The 21288-nt window shown below is 40.7% G+C and overlaps 1 protein-coding gene across 1 annotated transcript; it reads left to right on the forward strand.

The window, feature by feature from the left end:
• The first annotated feature begins 1710 nt into the window (after positions 1 to 1710).
• On the forward strand, positions 1711 to 20925 carry GINM1 (glycosylated integral membrane protein 1). Its single transcript, XM_065835430.2, has 8 exons — positions 1711 to 1868; positions 10036 to 10095; positions 10273 to 10369; positions 13145 to 13296; positions 15217 to 15373; positions 16137 to 16267; positions 18102 to 18265; positions 20026 to 20925. Exons 1-8 carry the CDS (start codon positions 1779 to 1781, stop codon positions 20132 to 20134), a joined length of 960 nt encoding a protein of 319 aa, XP_065691502.2. The 5' UTR covers positions 1711 to 1778; the 3' UTR covers positions 20135 to 20925.
• Positions 20926 to 21288: the final 363 nt, after the last annotated feature.

Raw genomic sequence — 21288 nt, forward strand, 5'->3', positions numbered from 1 at the left:
AATCTATAAATTCTGCAGGTCAGCAGTCCTTGTTTCCCTGTATGTTTTTATAGTCGGATGCCATTAATTATGCCTCCAGTACATTTTGCAAACATTTTAATAATGAATCTAGTACAGAAAACACTGTAGTATTGTAGCTTGCTTTTGCTCATCGAGGATTCACCAGTCCTGTTGGGAGGTAATGCTCACTCTGATTTATGCACAGAGTGCAGCTCATAGTTAGAATTTAGGTAATTTAAACTTCCTCCCACCAGCACATGCAAATGACTGCAAGTACCAACAAGAGTTGCATTCTTGTCGCTGCCCTCCTATCCCGAAGACTGTTTGGTGCCCCTTACAGGACAGCAAAATGGCTTGTTGCAAAGATGACTTACCATGTAGTTTTCTGCTTCATGAGACTGCACAGTGAGCAGACCCTTTGCCTATTTCTTTCAGTTTACCAAACACAACAGATTAAAAAAAAAAAATCCTAAGGACAGGTAAACTAGGTGATGGTAAAGAGAGGTGGTGGGAATGAAGATGTCAGAGTTTTTATCCCTTCTTCCATTACTGACCTGTGTTATCACAGAGAAGGCAGTTAATCAGCTTTATTTTTTCTAATCTCTGAAGCTACTGATAATAAATGTATTTAGTGATTAAATATTTGAGGTTTTCACATATTATGTGTGAAATATACTTCATAATATATGACTCTCTTAGGCCTCATTTTCCTGTGCCTTCTATCTCATGCCAGATGTTTATATCAGTATCTCATGAATGCAAACTGCATATAAAATACTACATTTCTGTGAGTTTAATGATTTATGTTTGCTATCAACCAAGTGGGAATCATAGAGCAATATAAAATTAGGCTCCAGATGGCTTCAACAGGACAGCTAATTTATTGCCCTGCCCTGGTGATATTAAAACCTCCCTAGACAAGTTGTTAAGATGTTTGCCGCCCTTACAGTTAGAAAGCTTTTGGCTGACAGATAACAATCTTTCTTGTTGCAAATAAAGCACTTTTTATCTCCACAGCCACCAAGCACTTGGGAGATACAGGTTGTTTGCTTTCTCATTGCCATAGACTTCCATGGTTTTGACTACCGCTGTTAAGTCTCCTTAGGCTTTTAGGCTTTACCTTGTGCTTTCTTCCTTTCTGATGATTCTTTCTGCTCTCCCTCGAGCACGCTGCCTGCTTTTGCTTTCAAGAAACCTTTATGGATGTGCGGTGCTCACAACTTGGCCCAGTATTATTGCCTTGGCGTTCACAAGCAGAGCAGGTGCCCAACTGCCGGTGCCAAGGGAGTAAGTTGGTTTGACGAGCGTACCTTGGCCACTTCATAAACAGTGTAATTATTAACATTGGCTGTGTGGGTAATTATTATGCAAAGTGCTTTCAAAGGCTGTAATCGTCTGTTAACGGTAACGGGCGTTTGTAGGCGCAGGCGTTATAGTGCAGCGCCTCGGTCGGGACCTCCAGCGGCGGCGGTAGCGGGCCGGGCCGGGCCGGGCAGGACAGCACAAATCCAGCTGTTTCGCTAAAATTTCGCCCCTCTTCCAAAAAATAAAAGCTCATTCCCGAACCAACACCCGCCCTCAGCGGGGAGCTGACACGGCGGCCCGGCCCCTTCCAGTGTCACAGCTAGTGCCACATCCCGGGGCTGCGCTCTGCCCGCGGCGGGCGGGAAGGAGCGGGGCGGCCCGGCCCCCTCCCGCCACCTCCCCCGCTTTCTCCCGGCCCCGCCCCTGCCGCCGCTTGTTGATGTTTCACTTTGTTTTAATTCCCGGGTCGCAAGATGGAGGCGGCGCTGGGACGGCGGGAGCTGCTGCTGTTGTCGCTGGCCGCCGTGTTGCTGGGCCCGGCCGCGACCCTGCAACTGGACCAGGTACTGCCGGCGTGCGGGGCGGCCAGGGCCAGCCCCAGCCCCTGTCCCTCTGCCTCCGCGGGGCGAGCCGGACCCCGCCGGGGCGCTGGGTGGTGGCGCGGGCGGCTCTTGGCCGCAGCGGCCGCGGCTGCTCGGCCGCAGGCTGGCCCGGCCGGGCGGGCGGTGTCGCCGGCGGAAGGAGGTGGCCGAAGCCGGTGGCGCTGAAGGGCCGTGTGGTGGGTACGAGGTTTGTTTTTATTTCAAGCTGTAGCGCTTGACAGCCAAGGTCTGTTCTTCCTCCTTCCAGTGCTTGTCCTGCTGCTCAGGTACATTTCGGTCTAAAATGTACAAAAGTGGTACAAAAGGACAAAATTATGTTTCTGTCACAAACTCGGTTACCGTGCATGTAATGTTTCCCCCCTCCCTTTAATGTTTCATTTATATGGGACTTGATATGCCAAAATAAATACCTGACAGGTTGAGGCGAGAGTTACTTCTATCCAATGTAGCTGTATTTATATTGCATTTTTATGCTTCTTTACCCTCATCTTGATAGTTCAGTGCTATGGAAGTATGCAGTGCATTAGGTCCACATTTGCTTCTAGTGATTTCTGTACTCTTGAACCACAAAAAGGTTTTTGATACACTGGTATATTATGGGGCATGTGCTGTCTGCTTTTCCATTCCATTACCTATGTTGTACCTTGGTAAGATTAGTTTTAAAATAAATCTGATCTTTTTTTAAAGAGTGGAAGGTATTTTTTGGGTACTACTTAGGAGATGTTCTCGGTGGGAATAAGATGTGCCATGGCACTGGTGAGATTTGACCTCTAGAATTACAGAAGAGAGCTGGGTACTTCTGTCTGTAGTTGAATCACGGCTAAATACATCCTCTAATTGTTATAATTGTGATCTCCAAAATGTGAGATTGCAAAGAAGGAAGTAGTCGCTTGTCTAGCCAATGTGAAGTTGCTGTCATGGGAGTAAATTTATTATGCCTTTTTTCCTCCCCAGTTTTGGTTTTTTGTTTTTTTTTTTTTTTTAATTTAAGTAAAAACCTTTCCAAGAAAGCCTGACGGAGGCACTGCACTGACACATCCTGTGCTGCAAAGACAGATTCCTGAGCTTACTTCCTTGTTCCTGCTTCTCTATATGAATATTTTGAAGAGAGATGCGCTTAGCTCTCATTTCAAAATGGGGATCTGGATCTTCAGACACCTTTAACATTGCATCTGTGCTTGAATTCAGATGCTCTGAAGAGAGGAGAGAGAGCTCAGTGCTCAGGTACTTCACTTATCCCTGTGAGAAAAGGGACTGCTAGCTTCAATTTGCCAGAAAACACATGAAATGAAACATAGACCTATACTCTTGCATACCTTCTCCCTAGAAACTGTGTCACTTTCACACCAGACGTTCAAAGTAACAGCATTAAAGTCATTTGTCTGTCACAAGCTGGCAGTGGTAGAAGATGTGGAGACACATCTGCACACGCTATCTTTGGATCTGAAAGTGTGGTGGTGCAGGGTGCTGGGGTGGGTCCCATGGAAGCCAGCTTGGGGTCAGAAATAGAACAGGTATGTTTTAGCTTGCTGATAGGGCTTGGTTTAGTAGCTGGGAGAATGCCTTACAGGCACAGCTGTGCTGTTTGCAGGCTTGTGTTTGTCCATTTGTGCCATACCACTTAGGTGGTCTGTCCGCTCAGTTTTTGCTAGTTGGAACTGTCTGCACTTTTAAAGCTTTATACTGGTGTGGTGGCATAAGTATATGTGGAGAAGCTCTTTTAAGAGTCAAAAAGGGAACATATACATTTTTACGTTAGTAGTTTTTCTTTTAAACTCTCAAAAAAAATCACCAGCTTGTGTTTCCTCCTGCACTGTTTCTTTTTGTACATACAAGATTGTTTTTGCTGTAGAAGGAACAATGCATCTTGAGAAAGTTTTTGAGTAGAATTGCTGGTTTTTGAGAATGAGCTGGTTTATGGTGGCCTGATACGAACAGAAGTGGCTAGGCAGTGGGAACAGTCAGAGCAGGAATGCTGCACTGTCAGATTGGCTTCAGAAGCCATGAGCTTAACAACAGTGGGCGATAGGGTCAGAAAATTGATGTTCTTTTCTGAGAATGGCTTGGGACCACAGATGGGTTGGGAGCAGGCAGCATCAACATATTCAGCTTTTCTTTGCCTGGATGCCATGACTCTGCCCTCTGCAATTCTGTGAGCCCACTGGCAACACAGCACTGATAACTTCACATTTTGTAATTCTTGTACATGGTATTTATTGAAGTTTACTTCCAAGTTGATGGCCGTGATGTTACAGAAACCGTAATGGAAGGGCTGAGAAAAAACTTGAAATATTGTAATAACGTTTTGTAAGGCTGAAACGCTTTTGTTTGGCTCCAGAATTTGAATGTCTCCATGGTTGTGCAACACTTGTCATTTCTTAAATAAGCTGTTTTGAAATCTGGACTCTTTTTCTAAACATTAGCATGTGTGTTTTGATTTTTCTTTCTCTTCCTGGAATTCGATGAGCGAAACTGGATTACAGATTGATTGATACAAGACAAAATTAAAAAAAAGTCAGGGAATGACGCAACAAGGCAACCGGCCTTCACATTAAAGATGTTTTCTGGTGCAAGGTCAAGAATTAGGTTTTGTGTTTTGGAGTATTTTTTCAATGTGCTGGTAGGAACTGTCTAAAAGCACAATGCGCTGAGTGTTAATGCTGGGGTTTTTGCCTGCTCTGTTTGCCTCTTGATAATTTGGGTTTAGCGATGTTCTGAACGGCTTACTTGCCTACCAGATGGGTTTTTTTTAGTTTGGTTGCTTGAAAAACATTGTTTTCAGAATATTTGATGGCAGCAAGAAACCTCTGCCTGGATGGATTATTTCACAACAGAAGAAAGTAGTCTTCACTACATCAACCATTTGAGTATGTATGCAGCAGGTGTCATGTATTTTAATGAAAGAAAAAACTTGTCCATAGTGACATACTGCAATGTTTCTTTCATCGCTTTATGCCAGTTTCTCTATTAACAGTCTGACGCTAAACTTTATGCTTGAAAGATCTGACAGCATCTTTCCATATCTATTTGATTAAATTAAAGCAGTATAGTGCAGCCACATCCTGGTGATGTGAGACAAAATATTGACCTTTAAAACCCCTGATAAAATACTCATAGTATGAGCTGACTTAATAGGGAGAATTAATTCTAGCAATGTATGTAGGGCAAAGGAGAGGTTAAGCAATATTATACTAAGAAGCATTGCAAAATAAGGAAGAAATATAAGTGTGCTTGTTCAGAAAAGCAAAGCAAAAGCATCAAGTTAGATTTTTATATCAACAGAGATAGTTCTGCTTTAGTTTCTTAAGCAAATACTGGATTTCATTATCTTACCCTAAATTTTGTTGTGCAGCTTAATAATGTTAGGCCTTATTGGAAACAATTTTGTAGTGAAATTTTGTAAAATGTGAGGGACTAATTATAGTCCTGCAAACTTGTCAAGTCAAACTTGTCACGTCAAACTTTTACCATGATTATTTCTTCACTCAGTTATGCCTGATTGCAGTGAAGACTCATACAGCAGAGCTCTGGTTTTGAGTCTGATGAAAGGCTTAGGAGAAGCACAGATCACAGAGCCCAGATTGCAAATACACAGTTACACTATTTGGAGCCAGTTGTCCGTGTGAGTGCCAGGACTCAAATGCTGTGAGTCTGGCTGGTAGTTTTGTTTGTCTGTTTGAACACTTTTTTCCTATAATTTGTTTTCAAATTTAGAAAGGAGTTATTAGTTTTGCCTGTTTCTTATCTGTTTGGCAACCTTCCTGGGACTTCATATTTTCGTGTCATGAACAGGATATCCCGACAGTGCCCTCCTGATCACTGCCAGGGGATTGTCTGTCTTCCAAGTCTCAGCACAGCTGGCCATCTTGCGATCCATCTGCACCATCTGTTCCCAGTGCTGCCCGCTCCACTTCCCACAGCCTTCCAGTGCAGAAAGAGCCTTGTTCCGAGAGCCCCGGTGGAGAGCAGCTGTGCTTTAAGTGGGTTGGCTGCTCACGGCAGAATTTACATGGGGTTTATGTGACTAATGCAGCTGTGTAGGACTTAGCAGTTACCCTGTGCTGGGAGAAACTGAACCAACAGGTACCCACTGCTCAGGGAAGAAGTTTTTCCATCATTCTGTAATCAGATCCCTTTGAAGTTCTTGCGTGATCAGACCGAACAGATGTGTCTTGTGCGGCAGTTTTTGTAAAAGGCTAAGATTACGTGATATGTTTTCTATAGATTTGTGTGGCATTGGTAAAGGGAGTCTTGAAGAATTAAAGAATATTCCCTTGTAACTTATGCCAGATGCTTTATATTCTTTGCTGCCATCTTTTCCCCATCTTGCTTTTCTGCTGTTACTGCAATTAGACTGCCCCAGTTAATGCTCCTGTGTTCTCTTACAGCACATGGTGAAAGGGTTAGAAAATGGTCACTACCTGCTTATCTCTATTGATCCAAGTTCACAAAAATCCACTAGTTCACTGTCATATATGTTGTCATGCTGTTACTGCTGTTGCCTAGCTGTCCTAGAACAGAATGGCATATATTTGTGATACAAGTGCTGCCCTCTTTGCAGGTGCTGTGGCTATTACCACTGTAAATATCACTGCTGATGCACTAAGTAAGTGATGAGAAATCATAGGAAAACTCAAGAGAGACATCTGCGTCCTGTAACAGCATTAAGAAGGATTACATGTGCTGGGAGTGTTAGCATAAAATCAGGAAGACTGAGTTGGAGGACTGTTGTTTTCCATGGGACGACATTGTGAAGAGTAACGAATAACCTGTTCATAAATTGCAGCAAGGAAGCTTCAGGTTAGACATTAGGAAAACTTTTTATGTTAAAGCTATCTGAGCCCTAAATAGTTAATGAGAGTGTGAAATTTTTGGACATCACTGGAGAACTTGAAGAATAAGTTAAATTAACACCTGTCAGGAATGACATCAATGTAGTTGATTCTGACTCTGGAAAAGTTGATCTTCCTCTGGTCCTTGATATGTTTCTGTATCAGTTCAGGAATGTTTTGAGTAAGAACAGTTGAAAACTGATTATATGTTACCACCGAAACTTTGAGATCTCTTTGAAGTGTTTCTTAGCAAGACTGGCACCAAGTCTTTGGGAGTGCTTAGTGAAGAGGCAAAATAGGAACATATGAAAACTCAGGAGAATGAGTGCACAGGGCATGGGAAGTCACCAGTCGTAGAATTTGTTGGATCTGGATGTGAGCAACTTTCTATTGATGGCTGTTCCTATGGCTATAAACAGCAGAAGAAAACATGGATATATTATTCCTATTTCTTAACTGAAGCTAATTAAGTCACCCTCTAGCTACTCAGCACCGTATACTTGAGATTGAAGATTCAAATTAGATAAATGCTGCTATAATTTATTTGTTTGAAAATAGGGTCACAGAAATAGCAGGAACAGGAGTTCTCCATTTCTTGTGAACATGGAATTGCAAGAGTCACGGTGTAGTTGCTGTGGTGGAGTATTAATCATTGCTCTAAGTTATTGAGTGGCGTTATGAACCTGTGCTGTTCAGAGGATGCCACATCACCCCGTTTGCGATCAGAGGGAGATGCTGCCAGGACAGGCAGACCCTGCAGCAGAGGCGCCAGCAGCCTGTGGCCACCAGAGCAGGCTCCGTCCTGCCAAGTGCCCGCTTGCCTCTCCCATATCTGTCTGCCTCTTCCTTCCGTGTCGGACTGACAGAGAAACAGTCTGTCAAAAAAAAGGAAAAGTTTTCCTGACAGCTTAGTGATCTGTATGGGCTCACTGACTTGGTGCAACTGCAAGGGCAGGGGGATGTGCGGGAGAGGAGGGATCTGCACTGTCTTTGCTCATGGCGGAGGCAGCAAAGCCATGCAGATGTCTTGTCTGCATGCTACCTTCTGGGTTTTGTAACCCCAACAGCATGGGAGCGATCCACTGAAATATTTTAATTTCTTAAACACTCTTCAAGTGCAAGTTTAAAGTATGTACCTGAATTTATGCCTCTGCTTGTGGATACTACACTAAGAGAACTGATAGCAGTTGTGAAGAAAAATTGTCATTGCTTATATAGCTCACTTTGTATGTTAATGCTCTATTGTTGAGCACATCTATCTTGCCCTGTGCCCTTCGTTTTCAAATAAAGCATTTGATTCAAAATTTAGGGGACATTTTCCTTTTTTTCAGCAGTCACAGTCATTTCCTTTTTCTTGTAATCTCAGTGAGTCAGTTTGTAGATGTTGAAAAAAAGATTGCAAAATACTTTCTGTGTAAAGGAACCCAAATTTAATTAAGGCTTAAAAACCAAAGGAATATCAAGACTGCCTGGAAAATCCATCTTTTGGGGCCTCTGAATTCCCAGAAAACAGAAAACCTAGGAAGTCATGACACAAGGTTTTGGTAATCTGTTAAGCAGGTTGAGGGTGTAAAAGAAGTACAGCTCTGAATGTTAGATAAAGAGCTAAAAGTTAGGCATTTTGGTGTGGTCTTTTTTGGGTTTGGTGTGGTTTTGTTTGTTTGTGTTTTTTTTTTTTTGGGGGGGGAGGGTTTGTTTGTTTGTTGTTTTTTAATATACAGAATTCTTAAACTTTGAGAAGAAAATAAGTGGACTGAGGAAATTATAGGATGACAGAATAGATTACATCCTATGATTGTATTATTGATCTGGTTTATATTTTCAGTAATAGACTTCCAGTTCTCTAAGTAAATTGGTAATTTTCATTTACTTTGAATAGCTAGGATTTAAATTTTGAAAAATACTCAGTATAAACACCTGTTTCGTAGAAGGAGCATTGAGAAAGAGATTTCTCTTTGGTCTTAGTGGACAAAGAGTTTTCCTACTGATATCACAATGTGTCTGAAGCATCAGTGACAAGTCCTTTCCAACCTAAAGGTTATCTGTGTTAGATTTTAAACCATGCTTCTCATGCTGCCAGTTTTCTGTTGAATCAGATTTGGATGCTGTTTTTCAGTTTTGATAGTCCTAGATACCTTAGTCTACTGCCTAACACCCCTTGTTTTAGGGATTTTTTTACATTATATTTGCACTTCAGAAGCTCTCTGTTCATGAATTGGGACTATGCTATGCTACGTACTCTACATTTCAAGTATTTCCTGGCTGAAAATTTGGTGTTTTGTAAAAAACCCAAATGAAAAGCCCTTTTATGTATGTATGTATTTATTTATTTATTTTAAATTCTGGGCAAGTTCAACTTTTTACTGAGACATGACTCACATTTTAGCTGCTAGTTGTGAATCCATGACTCAGACACAGAGCTAAAGAAGATGCTAAATGTATGGAGAAGTTTTCCCAAGGAAAATGAAGTGGGATTAGAATCATTTAAGGCTCCCAAAAGGCAAATAGGGAGCTTAACATGAATTATGAAGAGGTGACTCAGGAAAGCAGTGCGGCAATCATTACTTTTGGATATGTCCAAGCGTGGTTTGGCTTTTTTACGCAAGTTTTGCCAAGGGCAGGCCTGGGAGATTTAGGGTCCCATCTGCAAAAGAGCCCCTGAAACTGCAAGGGTGAAATGAGGGGACACAATGAGTGAGTTGATAAATTACAGCAATTAGTGTTTGAAAGAAGGAAGCAAATCCATATTAGCTGTGAGTTTGGAGGGTGATAACCCAAGAAAAGAAACAGCATTACTGCTTACACTGAAAAACATTAGTGTTCTTTAGTATAGGTTAACATGTGTTAAAGTACACTTCACCTAGAAGTGGAGCACTTGAAAAGCATTTACAGAGAATCTGATTTTTATCTTGTATTGTCTATTATTTTTCAGCTAATGTGAGAGATTTCTTTTCCCTTATATCAACGTGAAACAAGTTCTCCTGTGAATTTAGCTTATTATTATTTTAGTTTGACTTAAAAAACCAACCAACCAAGCAACTTTACACATAAGGGGATGCAGCTGTCATTCATTCTCACTAATCCTCTTTATTAAAAAGAGGGGAAAAAACCCAAACCAACTCTTACATGAAACATGTAAGCATGTTCCTTTTTCTTCTGTCAGCTGGATTGAAAGCCGGGGAATGTGCTCTGGGGATTGTTGCTCTGTCAGGACAGTGTGTGAAAGTTGCCTGTGGCCTGCAGTGATTTATGTTTTCCCTCAGAAACCTACATCTCTTTTCACTGTTGTTTTCCAGGAAACAATCAGAGTCAACGTTATGATGTTGAAAACCAATGGAGAATTTCACAAAGGACAGGTTTGTCTGGTTTTTCTATTTATTCAGTGAATTAATATGCAGTAAAAAAAAGTCTGCATGTGGATGCAAATACAGTGTTTTGTCTGACGCCACTCAGTATGAAGCGTGTTCTTCTGTGAACAGAATTGTAGCATTTGGCTAGAAACCATACATTCATTCTGTTTGTCTGTCTTTCAGGTTGTTTTTAATATCACCTATGTTAATGGACAGGTATATCTAAATGATTTTCCTATGAAAAGCGGGGTTGCACACATAACATGTCAAACAGTAATATGTGAGTATTCTCTTTTTATTTTTTTCTTTTACATTTCCCTGAGGTATTTGGCTTCCCTGTTATCTGGTAACCAAAGCTTACAGTGACTACATGTTCTCGTATTCTGCAAACCTGAGCATTGTAGAAGCAAACCATTTCCCAAGAGAGGATAATTTTGCTACTGAAGTGTGTGGAAAAAATCTTACTGCCTTGTTCTCAAGTCACATTCGCATACTTATATGTAAATGGTCTAATCTGACATCGAGACTCCGCCCATCTTTTCAAAAGAATGTTTTGCACTACAAGCTAGACAATGTAAACAGAAGGATGCAACTCCACCCTGCTAATGGCTGTGTCCCTAGCTTGGCTGGCATAGATCCAAAAAGAAATTCAATAACAAAAGTATGAATTGTTCTTAGGAAGATCTTTTAGTTATTTCTCTGTCTCTTGGACAAACAACTTCCCGTTGGGTAGGATATTATAGCACAAATACTGCAGTTTTGCTGGTGTCCTGCAGTTGTTGATGACTTCAGATTATCTTGAAACTGCTATTTTTTCCAGTGAATTGATGTTACACATTTTGTGAAAGATCAGCAAGTACTGTGATTTTTTGAGATACACAGAAAATACTGTATAATTAATTAAAAAAGGGCCATTATGCTCCTTTGATTTAAGCTTCTGTTGTCTTTGGAATGATCTCTTGATGGTTCAGGTGCAGTCAGTTTCTAGCTTGGTTTCTGAGGTCATCCTCTCCTTACAATCAGACATTTACTTAGAGACTACTAATGCTTTTTCTAAATTGCTTCTCTGAGCCATGACCTTGTTTCTTGAACCCTTCCTCCCCAAGCACAATCAATTATTAATTTGACACTATTTCTTTTGTGGAGCGGGAGAGCAGTAATTCATTTCTCTTTTACTGGGATAGTTATGTTCCTATTGCTTCTATTTTTTTTCTGTCCTAGGGTAGAAAAACATGACCAAATGTCATTTACCTGCAAGATGACTGACTCCAGAAAAATAGATACTATTTTAGTGACTAATTCTGAGAGATGCCGAGCACTTTACTGTAGTTTCTATTGATTTCCCAAATCATAGCTGTATAGCTGGCAGTGACTACAATTATGAAGGAGAATCTGAAACAGTGAGAAAAATACTGATTTGACCTGGGATCTAGGAACCTGGAACTCTGTCTCCATGTTCAGGTCTGAGTCCTCAGCACAGTACCTCTGTTACCTGTAGTATTTATACTATTTACTAACTAAATCCTCAACAGTAGATTCAGATATTGTTTGTAAAATGCTAAAGGAATATTAAGATGCTTGTTACCTGTTAACAGAGGGGAAGAATACACCTGAATGTATGTACTTGTCACACTTGAGCCCAATATTAGAGTCCAAGTCTCCTGAACAGTATTGTCTTGACACTTCTTATATTCTACCTGATGCCTGTATTCCAACTTGAAGTTCCCACAGTTGTCAGTTTTGAAAGTGTGCCTGTCTTTCAGTCCTGTGGAATGTAGTGGGGATTGAGCAGCCTGACGCGTGGAAGGGTTGGGACCACAGGGAGCTTCCGCTACTTTTGTCATCTTGGAGGCTTTGGTCCTTTCACGTGTGCTTGCTGCTGGAAGTAAGAAAACATGCAGCAACCGGGATAGCACTCTGGCTCACACCTACAGGGAACCTTTCTCTTCTGCCACTTATTTTTGCAATGGAAGATATTGCTAAATGATGCCAAAAAGTATTTTTCTATGTTTAAAATAAGCACAATAGCTTCATGAGGAAAGGGATCATAGCATAAAAGCAATGAACACACTGAGCTGTTAACTTTGTAACTGGAGGACAGCAGCCTGACATTCCCCCAGGTTGCATCTCAGGCTCATCACTGCAAATGATGCAGTACCAGGGGCTTAGAAACAGGGGCCAGTTCAGTCTCAGCTCCGGTACCTCACTCTCTGTGTGCTGGAGATACCTGTCACCTCTGTTCTTGCACTGCTGCAGCACTGCAGTTCTAGCATGCCCTCACATCTAGTAGAGGTAGTTGGGAGGAGTATACTGCATCTATCCAGAAACAGCAAGGGTAGAAAGGCAGTTCTCTGTGTACTTGTGGAATATGAGGTGGTTGAAATAGCTGAAGGCTTTTGAGTAGGAAGAGAGGCTGAAGTGTCACAGTAACATATGAAAATGGAGCTGGGGGCAGAAAAAATACATATGAGGAAACTGACACTTATCTTGAGTGCCTGGATAAAAGCATGTTTGTTTCTGTGTTGAGAGAAAGGGAAATGTTGTGTGAATCAAGATGTTTACACAGGTGGCTGGCTGGGCTGTGGCATTAATCTTATGTACTCCTTTGGACAACTAAAATAAGAATGCAGCAGTAGTGAAGCCAAAGAGTGCTGTTTAGGGTGTTTAAACATAAACCTCAAAGGCCGGGATACGACATTGTGAGCTCCCTCAGTTATACAGTGCTGCTCTTGTCTGCTGTGTTATATCATGAAACCTGCTCCAAGTTTGATGTGGTCATACAGTGGTAAACAATCATGGCATCTTTTTTACCTGTTGTCCAGATTACTACTGCTTATAATAGCAGCTTCTGGAAGTGTTAAGGATGTCAGCACAGTACAGAATTTCATGCAACCATTCAGGCATCTCTAGTGATGCTCTGTAGTTGTAATGATGCTTCCATTCAGGTGCTATATGTACAGAGCCATCTGTGTCAGAGTTGCAGCTGTTTGCCCCATGGTTGTTTACTGCTTTCTGGTTTGGGTGCTTTCTCTTTGAAAACTGTGTATGTTAACAGTGGAGAATGGAGACTCAGGTACTTCACCAGATCAGCAGCGCCTGGGAACCGTCAGTGTTCGCATCATGGTTCACGAATGGCCTTTGGCGTCCAGTTCTGATTTGCAGCTGGTCGTCATTCAGGAAGAAGTAACAGAAGTCGATGGAAAACAGGTAAAAAATGCCACATACACAACATTCTGCATGTTTTTAAATTTAGGAGAGGCAAGTAGTTACCAAGGATTAAAAGGTTTACATGTGTCTGGCTGGTGGTTAGAGCACAAAGTATATGATCTAATGTTAGCTAGCACAGAACTGAGGGAGATAATACCAGCCTAAGTTGCCGGTATAGTAGTGGGGGCATTTCATGAAGAGACTTCAAGTTCTGGTACTTCTATTCGTATTTTAATAATTAAGTGTTGAATGACTTTCCCTTAAGCTTATTAGAATATCATTAACTCTGTCACATGCTCTTTCAACATGTGCGTTTATGCAGGCAAGGTCAGACACACAAGCAATAATTAATTTACAAAATAATGTACAAAATAAAAGGGGGATGGGCTCGTTCTGAGTCCCGAGGCATTCCCCATTCTTTATTCCAAGCTAACAAAGTGTTTCAAGCATGTAGCATGGGGTACAGCTTGCAGCAGCAAACTCTTATGGCAGGTGGGCTTGTTGTGAAAGCCTGCAACACCCTTAGCCTTAGAATATTTTGCATATAAGATAATTAATTCATTTGAATAAAACTCTTGATAATGAACATGGATTTTGAGATGAACAAGAAAAACCTCCTCAAATTCTAATTGTATTTACACCAATACCAGTGAATGTGAGTGCTTACAGTTCTAGCCGAGGTTATAATGTGCTGAACAGAGTTCTCAAAATCACCTATAGTGTATAGTTATTTTTCTAACCGGAGGGGTTCTGGAGAGAAGATACAGCTGCTGAAGCCAGCAAAATTATCATATTTTTGTTTCAGTACCTGTGGCCAGGCTCTTTTGGAGCTGGCTTATGTTCTCCTGCCCTTTTTTTTAAGGAAAACGCTGATAATATCATTGATCCTTAATTAATTACATAGTCAGCATGCAGTATTTTTTAGAGGGCTCTGCACCATGTCAAAATGTTACACTGTTAAGGAAAAAACCTGCTGAGAGTTCTGAAGCTTTTCTAATGACGTGATGTGATGAGGCTGGTATATCCGGGTTTGATTCTGTCATTACACAGTAGTATTGTTGTATTTCAGGTCTCAAACTAGGCATCACAATGCACTTCAGGTTGTCATAAGGACCTGTTAGGAACAACCAGAAAGCTGATGCTGTTTCCTTAATTGTCCTTTAAGTCAAAAGCTTTCAATTTTTCTCATTAGTTACCAGATGACAGTAACAATCATCAGTTTCATTGCACTGTTCTGCATGTGTTCAAAGAAAAAGGAAAGCGTTGGTTGGCCTATAGCCCTGAAAACATGAATGAAACTGTCACATGCTTCATTCCTTCTGTTAGTTGTATTTCTATGTAGCAGTTATAATTATGGTCATAAATACTCTGGATTTCTGTCAGTTCTTGGCCTTACAATGCAGTTATTGATGTTAGTAGGAGTTATGTGGAATGTGTTCTATATAAGTGATGCTTGTAGTGATTATTAAGTGAAATGGGTCTGGTGCATCACAGGAAGAAAACTTGCTGAAAACAACTTCAGTTGCTGAAAAAAAGCGACATTACTACAAAAGCAGAAGTGTCAGTTTTGCCTGAGCAAGACTTGCAATGTTTGCAGGAGCTCTGTAACTACATACTGGAGTTTGCCATGCCTTAAAATGCCTCCCTGAAAGAGGATTGTAATGACCTATTTAAGACTTAGTTAAAAGCCCTTGGAGTGACTTTTGCAAGGGGAGAGAGACCCACTCTCTTCAGCATGTTTTCTAAGGCGGTATAGTCTATAGAGGTTTGGTACGTAAAAACAAAGAATACTAAGTCATAACATCCCTATGTCTAAATCCTAACGGCTTGGAGTTTTCTGTGTTGTAATGGTTTTGGTTTTCTCTGCCTGCGTACTTCACTGTAAACTCAGTAATATCAACGCGTTTGCATCTCCTGTAGGTTCAGCAGGAAGAAGTAACAGAAATAGATATTTTGGTAAAGGACCTGAGAGTACTTAGACATTCAAACTACACTGTCCCATTGAAAGAGAGCATGCTGTATTCCATCCCAAGGGACAACGATGTGTTATTTACGCTTCCCAACCTCTCAGGAAAAGGTATCTCGTTTAACTGTTACATAATGTTTTAATCATAGTCAATGTATTGCTTTACAAGGGCAAAAGAACATTGTTATTGCTGTGTTTTTCATAGTGAAAGTTTATTCATTAACAGGGAAGTGGTTTTTGTTTTATGTGGTTTGGTTTTTTTAAACACCTAAATTTAACTCTTCTATATTCTAGGTATTTTGTTTGCTTGTTTTTAAATCTGTTCTCCTTTGAAGCACTTGATACTTGTTACTCGGTAACCCAGACATCTCACAGGAATAAATTTCTCAGTGCTATGATGGAAGTTTTTGTAAAGCTCCCCCATTTTCCTGAGAATGAAAGAGAAAACTGGAGAGGAAATACCTGTCTGGGTCACTTCCAAACCAGAGAATAGTTTTATGTTATTAAGCTTGAAGAACTTAAAAGTAAGGGAAGTTATTTGATGTCTTAATCTAATTTCAGTTTTGTTTAATCAAAAACTCTCAAAGATTTCTTAGGGGATGAATATTTTGGTCTCGTTCATCACTTTTTAATCTGGCGACAGCTGAAATTCACAGCTGAGGCGCAGCTAAAGGCTGCCCTGTAGTACCGCTTCTGCCTCTTATCAAGTTCACTACTCAAGTAGAGAAAAAAAAAAAAGTCAGCCTTCTGTGTTCTTGTGGTAAATGTGTGAGAACTGTACCATAAGTATAGAAATGCAGTGTGTCTTTGTTTTCCTGAATAGTGAGTCAAATAAAAAGCAAGCCCTCCACTAAATCCACCTTTTCTTCTTCAGATATTCAAGATCCACTGCAAACTACCAGTCAGTACCTCACCCGGCAAGTAGAGACTACAGTAGATGAAGAGACATTACCTGGGAAGTTACCAGAGACCCCTCTTAGGATAGAACCTCAGTCTTCTTACAAGGTAGTTTTGCTATTTGTTGTTTGGTTTTAATTATTAGTATATACCTTTAAAGACTGGTCTAAAAAGGAGCAGCAGTTTTTTTCTATCCCCCTGTTTTTTCCCCTGTTTCACCAGAGATTAAATGCATACACTTTGGTGACATTTCTAGGAAGAAAATTTGTAGTAACAAGCTGCAGATAGAGCTGAGTGTTATTCAGTATTACAGTTTGAGGGGAAAAACTTCCTTCCCCATTTTTAATATTGTCTGCAGAAACACATACAAGTGTTATCCTCCTTTGTGGATGTTTACAGAACAAAAAAAACACAAATCCAGTGTTGTTACAATTCAGATAGTGGGTTTTCCTCATGTAAAGACTAAACACAACATCCATTTAAAGATGGTAACAAAGTATATAATATTACTACGCCTTTGTCTTTAGTCTCTTATTTTTAATTTGGAAAAAAAAAGGCAACATAGTATGTATTAACTCATTTCTGTAAGAAGTAATTGCTCTTCCTACTTAACTTAGTATTGACTTCTCAGAGTGTCATTTTGCTGCTTTATATTTGTTAAAGACTGGGATTTTCTATGGGTGAGGTATCTGAAAGTAACTGACTTTGACAGAAGTCTAATAAATCCTCACAGCCAACTACTAAGAAGAACAGAGTTTTACAGACATACTTCAGGAAACTTAGGAAAAAACCTTCCTAAATTACCCAAATTACCTCTTAGCAGTAAGAAATCATTGTGTTTTTTTTAACTCCCATAGGAATCAAATGGGTTTGTTAATCCTGGGATGTTCTGACCTCACAGATATATCATGACAGTGTTATGATATTTACATTATACCAACCTAAGCATTTATAACAATTTCAAATATTGTTTAGCTTTCGTATCACAGTATGTTTGGGATTGGAAGGGACCTCAAAAGATCATCTAGTCCAATCCCCCTGCTGGAGCAGGAACGCCTAGGTGAGGTCACACAGGAATGTGTCCAGGCGGGCTTTGAATGTCTCCAGGGAAGGAGACTCCACAACCTCCCTGGGCAGCCTGTTCCAGTGCTCTGTCACCCTCACTGAGAAGAAGTTCTTTCTCAAATTTAAGTGGAACCTCTTGTGTTCCAGCTTGATCCCATTGCCCCTTGTCCTATCATTGTTTGCCACTGAGAAGAGCCTGACTCCATCCTCGTGGCACTCACCCTTTATATATTTATAAACATTAATAAGGTCACCCCTTAGTCTCCTCTTCTCCAAACTTTAATATGTAGCTTTAAGCTACATATTTTTTTTTTCTAAAACTGCTTGAGTCCTTGCCCCTCTGGGAGATGGGCCATTGGTCTCACCCTCTGTAAGAAACACAGCAATGGCTTGAGAAGTTTCAGTTCCAGACTAGGAAAGGATGGGCTTGATGGCCTCTTCTGGGTCTGCTGGGACAGGAAGGCCAAAATAGTAGGCTGAAAGTTACAGATGGGCTAGAGAAGGTGCTACCCCTATTCTGGGCTGTCAGTGACCCTTTCCCTGCTGTACATTGCCATGGTATTAATATCATGGCTTCTCTACAGCCAGGGCAAACAGCTCACCCTCCACCTGCTCCATAAGTGTCCTTTATTTTCCAAAGTGGCCTTTCCTTTCAGGGAGTTCTGCTAGGATGAGCAGAGAATTAAGCCTTCACCCATTCCAAACTTCACAGAAGAAAGAGGTCTGAGTCACCAGTCAGTTCCATCCTGCCTTTACGTATGCTTATGCATACATAAATTTAATTAAAACTATCGCCATGTAATGTGATTCATCAGTAGCTACAAGAACTGCACATGCTGTGTTTTGCAACCTTTTTATTTTTACCTGTTGATTGTAGGTGATGTGTCAGTGGGTGGAAGACTTGAGAAAAGGGTTGTGCAGATTCTGGTTTCGATCTTTACCCATCTTCTTTAGTTTGATGGAAGTCATTGTAGTTGGTGTTGTTGGAGCAGCTCTTATTCTCAAAGTCTTAAAGGTGATTTTGCCTTCCTGTGAAAACAAGTAAGTAATTGTTGCTGGTTTTCTTTTTTTTTTTTTTTTGTCCTTCTCTGATTACAGCAAAACTGACTTAAAAAAAAAATCTTTCAAGAAGTAGCCCCATTCTGTAGGAAGATAGTGGTAACAATCCAGTGAAAAGGCTGCTGGCAACTTTCTATTCCAAGTGACATTTTGACCCAGGCATTTCAGAGGAAGATGGGAAAAATCTTTCATTGGAAATGTTTTTAGCTTGGCTGTCCTACTGCCAAATTTTTATGAAGTTTTCCAAGGACTATATTGTGAGACACCTTTAATATAGCTCTGAGAGAGGAGGGTAGAAGCTAGACCAAAATAATTCCAACAACTCTAAATCTTTTCAAACTCCTACTTTGTTGGAGTTATTATAGTGGTTATGAAAGGCCTCAAGTTTGTACGGGAATTCTCCAAGGAGCTCCCTCTGTAGGCAGCTTACAAGCCGTAGCCGTTGGTGCTAGTGTTGGTGGCAAAAGGTCATAAAGAAAGTTGATTGGCTGCAGATGGCTTTACTTTGTGTGTTACCAGCACCAGTAATTTTCAGAGAAGCAAGCTCTCTAAATAAGGGGTGTAAGGATGAATTAGTAACTGCAGCTAAAAAGCCAGTATAGATTTAGAGCTGTAACGGGCAAGCATGTACATCTGACAGCAACCCAAGCAGTTCTGGAAGACCTAACCCTTGGAACCATACGTTCGTTCAGGAGAAGTGACTGACAGTGTAGTGTGCTTCATCACCCACAACAAGCACAGCTGATATCTTCAAATGCAACTGACCAGCTGTGCTTCTGAATGGGCCTGCGGGCAGTTGATTTATGTGTCCAACCAGGGATACAATTGGCCTTAGTCCTTCTGACAGAGCTGGAAAAATGAAGGGTTGGAAGACTAGGAAGGTTAGAAACTGCAGTGACAAAAGAGACTATGCTTCCCCCTGACATTTCACAAAGTGAGCTGTCAGATGGAATACTTCTTGTAACTAACTTGAAAAAGCAAACACTTTGTACCTCCCACAGTAGTAAGTATCTTAACACTGTTGCATGTGAAACTTTGAACCAAGTAGAACTAGGAAAAAAATTCTCATCCAAATAAACCATTCAGCAAAGTGTCTGATGGCCTGTCCGTGGCAGAGGCCAGCACAGAGCAGAGGAACCAACCTGCAGTAGTTTCTGTTCCAGTTGGAGAACGTGGGGCTGGAAAAGCCAAACTAAACCAACCCCCTAAACCTCACTGTCATTTTCTTGCTACCAGTATACAGTGGTCCAGTAAGATGTGCTAAAGGTTTAATTAGTGATTGTAAACCAGTAAGAATGAGCAGGTCTCACTTGGTGAATGACATGGTCTCAGATGCGAGTCAGGGTCTCGTCCCAAGTCTTCAATGCCATTCTGCAGTACACTGATAGAAGCAGAAGCTTGAGCTGGTCTTGGAGAGTTAGTGCTTGATAAAGAGTTAGTGCCTGACAAAGTAGCTCCAGGCAGCAGACAGTTTTAGGCTACTATGAAATTGAGCATATGGAGCCTACACTGTTGATACTTCAGGGATAAAAACTAGGTGAAGGAGCTGCTCTGAAACCACAGCTAGTGGAACCAGTTCCATTTTGGAACCAGTTTTCCCATTAAGTTTTCCTTCTAGCTTCATAAAAGAGGTATTACTTGATTTAAACAAAGTTTGGGGAGTTTAAGGAAAAAATCTAATTTTTACAACACAGAATTCTTTTGTATATTGTCTTCTAATGCCAGGTAATCTTACCTTTCAGAGGAATCCTTCTCCTGGATCAAGTCAGCTTTGTACCTGTGATTACCATCAGCTTGCTTTCAGATCTTCCAGACAAGAAAAATAATATAGATGAGAAAGCATGTACTTAATACTGTGTTTACTTTGGAGTTACTGTTTTTTAAAAACAATTTTTAGTTGACCTAAAATTTGGCACTTGACCTTAATATCTTGTTTGTTTCCTACTAAGAAAACAAAGTCAGTTGATTAATTAGTAAAGGGACATTCAGGCCAAGGCCCAAAGCTGATTTCCTTGTGCCTCTCCATAAACATGCAGCCTTTTCAGAAGCATCAAAATAAAACAGCTTTCCACCCTGGGGGCTACCATTGGTTTTAACTTCTGTGAAGTCACCTTTCCACACCTCAAACAGGATGCTGGCTGCCTTCACACCCACAGATAAACCAGGCCAGCTGTCCCACATAGCAAGATTATGAAATTCCGGGTGTTCTGAAGTTTCCAGATAGCATTCCTCAGAAAAGGATGAAGGAGTATTGCAAACATCAGCTGTGCCTGCAAGCCTGAACAAAGCTGCCCAACCTGGTTTCAGGTCTCTTAAGGTTGAGTGTGCCTTGCAAGGAAAATATCACTACCAAACATCTGTGTTACTCAAGTAATTTGACATTTTATATACGCAAAAGTTAAAAAGGCAGATTTATATTTCAAGCACTTTACACTTTGATGGCCCTTTCCTCTCATAAAAAGTGTTAGCACTTGTAAACAGTGTGCTTTTTTATCTGTGACAGCTGTACTATGTGAAGTCTCAAAAGAAAATTCTACAAGATTCTGCAAAAGTACTGGCTTACTATTGCCAAGTAGGCCCAGTCTGCCCATGCTGATTTGTACTGTTACTGTTTTTCAAATAAACATTTAAATTGTTTATTAGACTGTGTTAATGTGTGCATCTATATCTAATTTCATAGAACAGCACTTTGCCAAATGTGTTCAGATGCAGGGTACTTAGTTTTTAGCTTTCATTGTTCTTATTTAGAAAAAAAAAATTGTCAGAAGGATGACTAGAAAAAACAACCAACCAACCTTAACTACCTGGCATTAGACTTAGCACAGTTATCATTTAAGTGATGAGAATTATCTGTGTTCAGCTTAAGTTGTTACAGTGAGGGAGAAAAGCTAGGATTTCCCCCCTTAAGGAAAGATTATCTTAAGTTTAATGGGATCTCTAAGTTATTCAGATACTTGTCCTTACAGCCAGTCTGTGACAGGAACAACTTGAGTTGTGTCACTAAA

Source organism: Patagioenas fasciata, chromosome 3 (genome assembly GCF_037038585.1).
Source record: "Patagioenas fasciata isolate bPatFas1 chromosome 3, bPatFas1.hap1, whole genome shotgun sequence".
Classification (NCBI taxonomy): Eukaryota; Metazoa; Chordata; class Aves; order Columbiformes; family Columbidae; genus Patagioenas; species Patagioenas fasciata.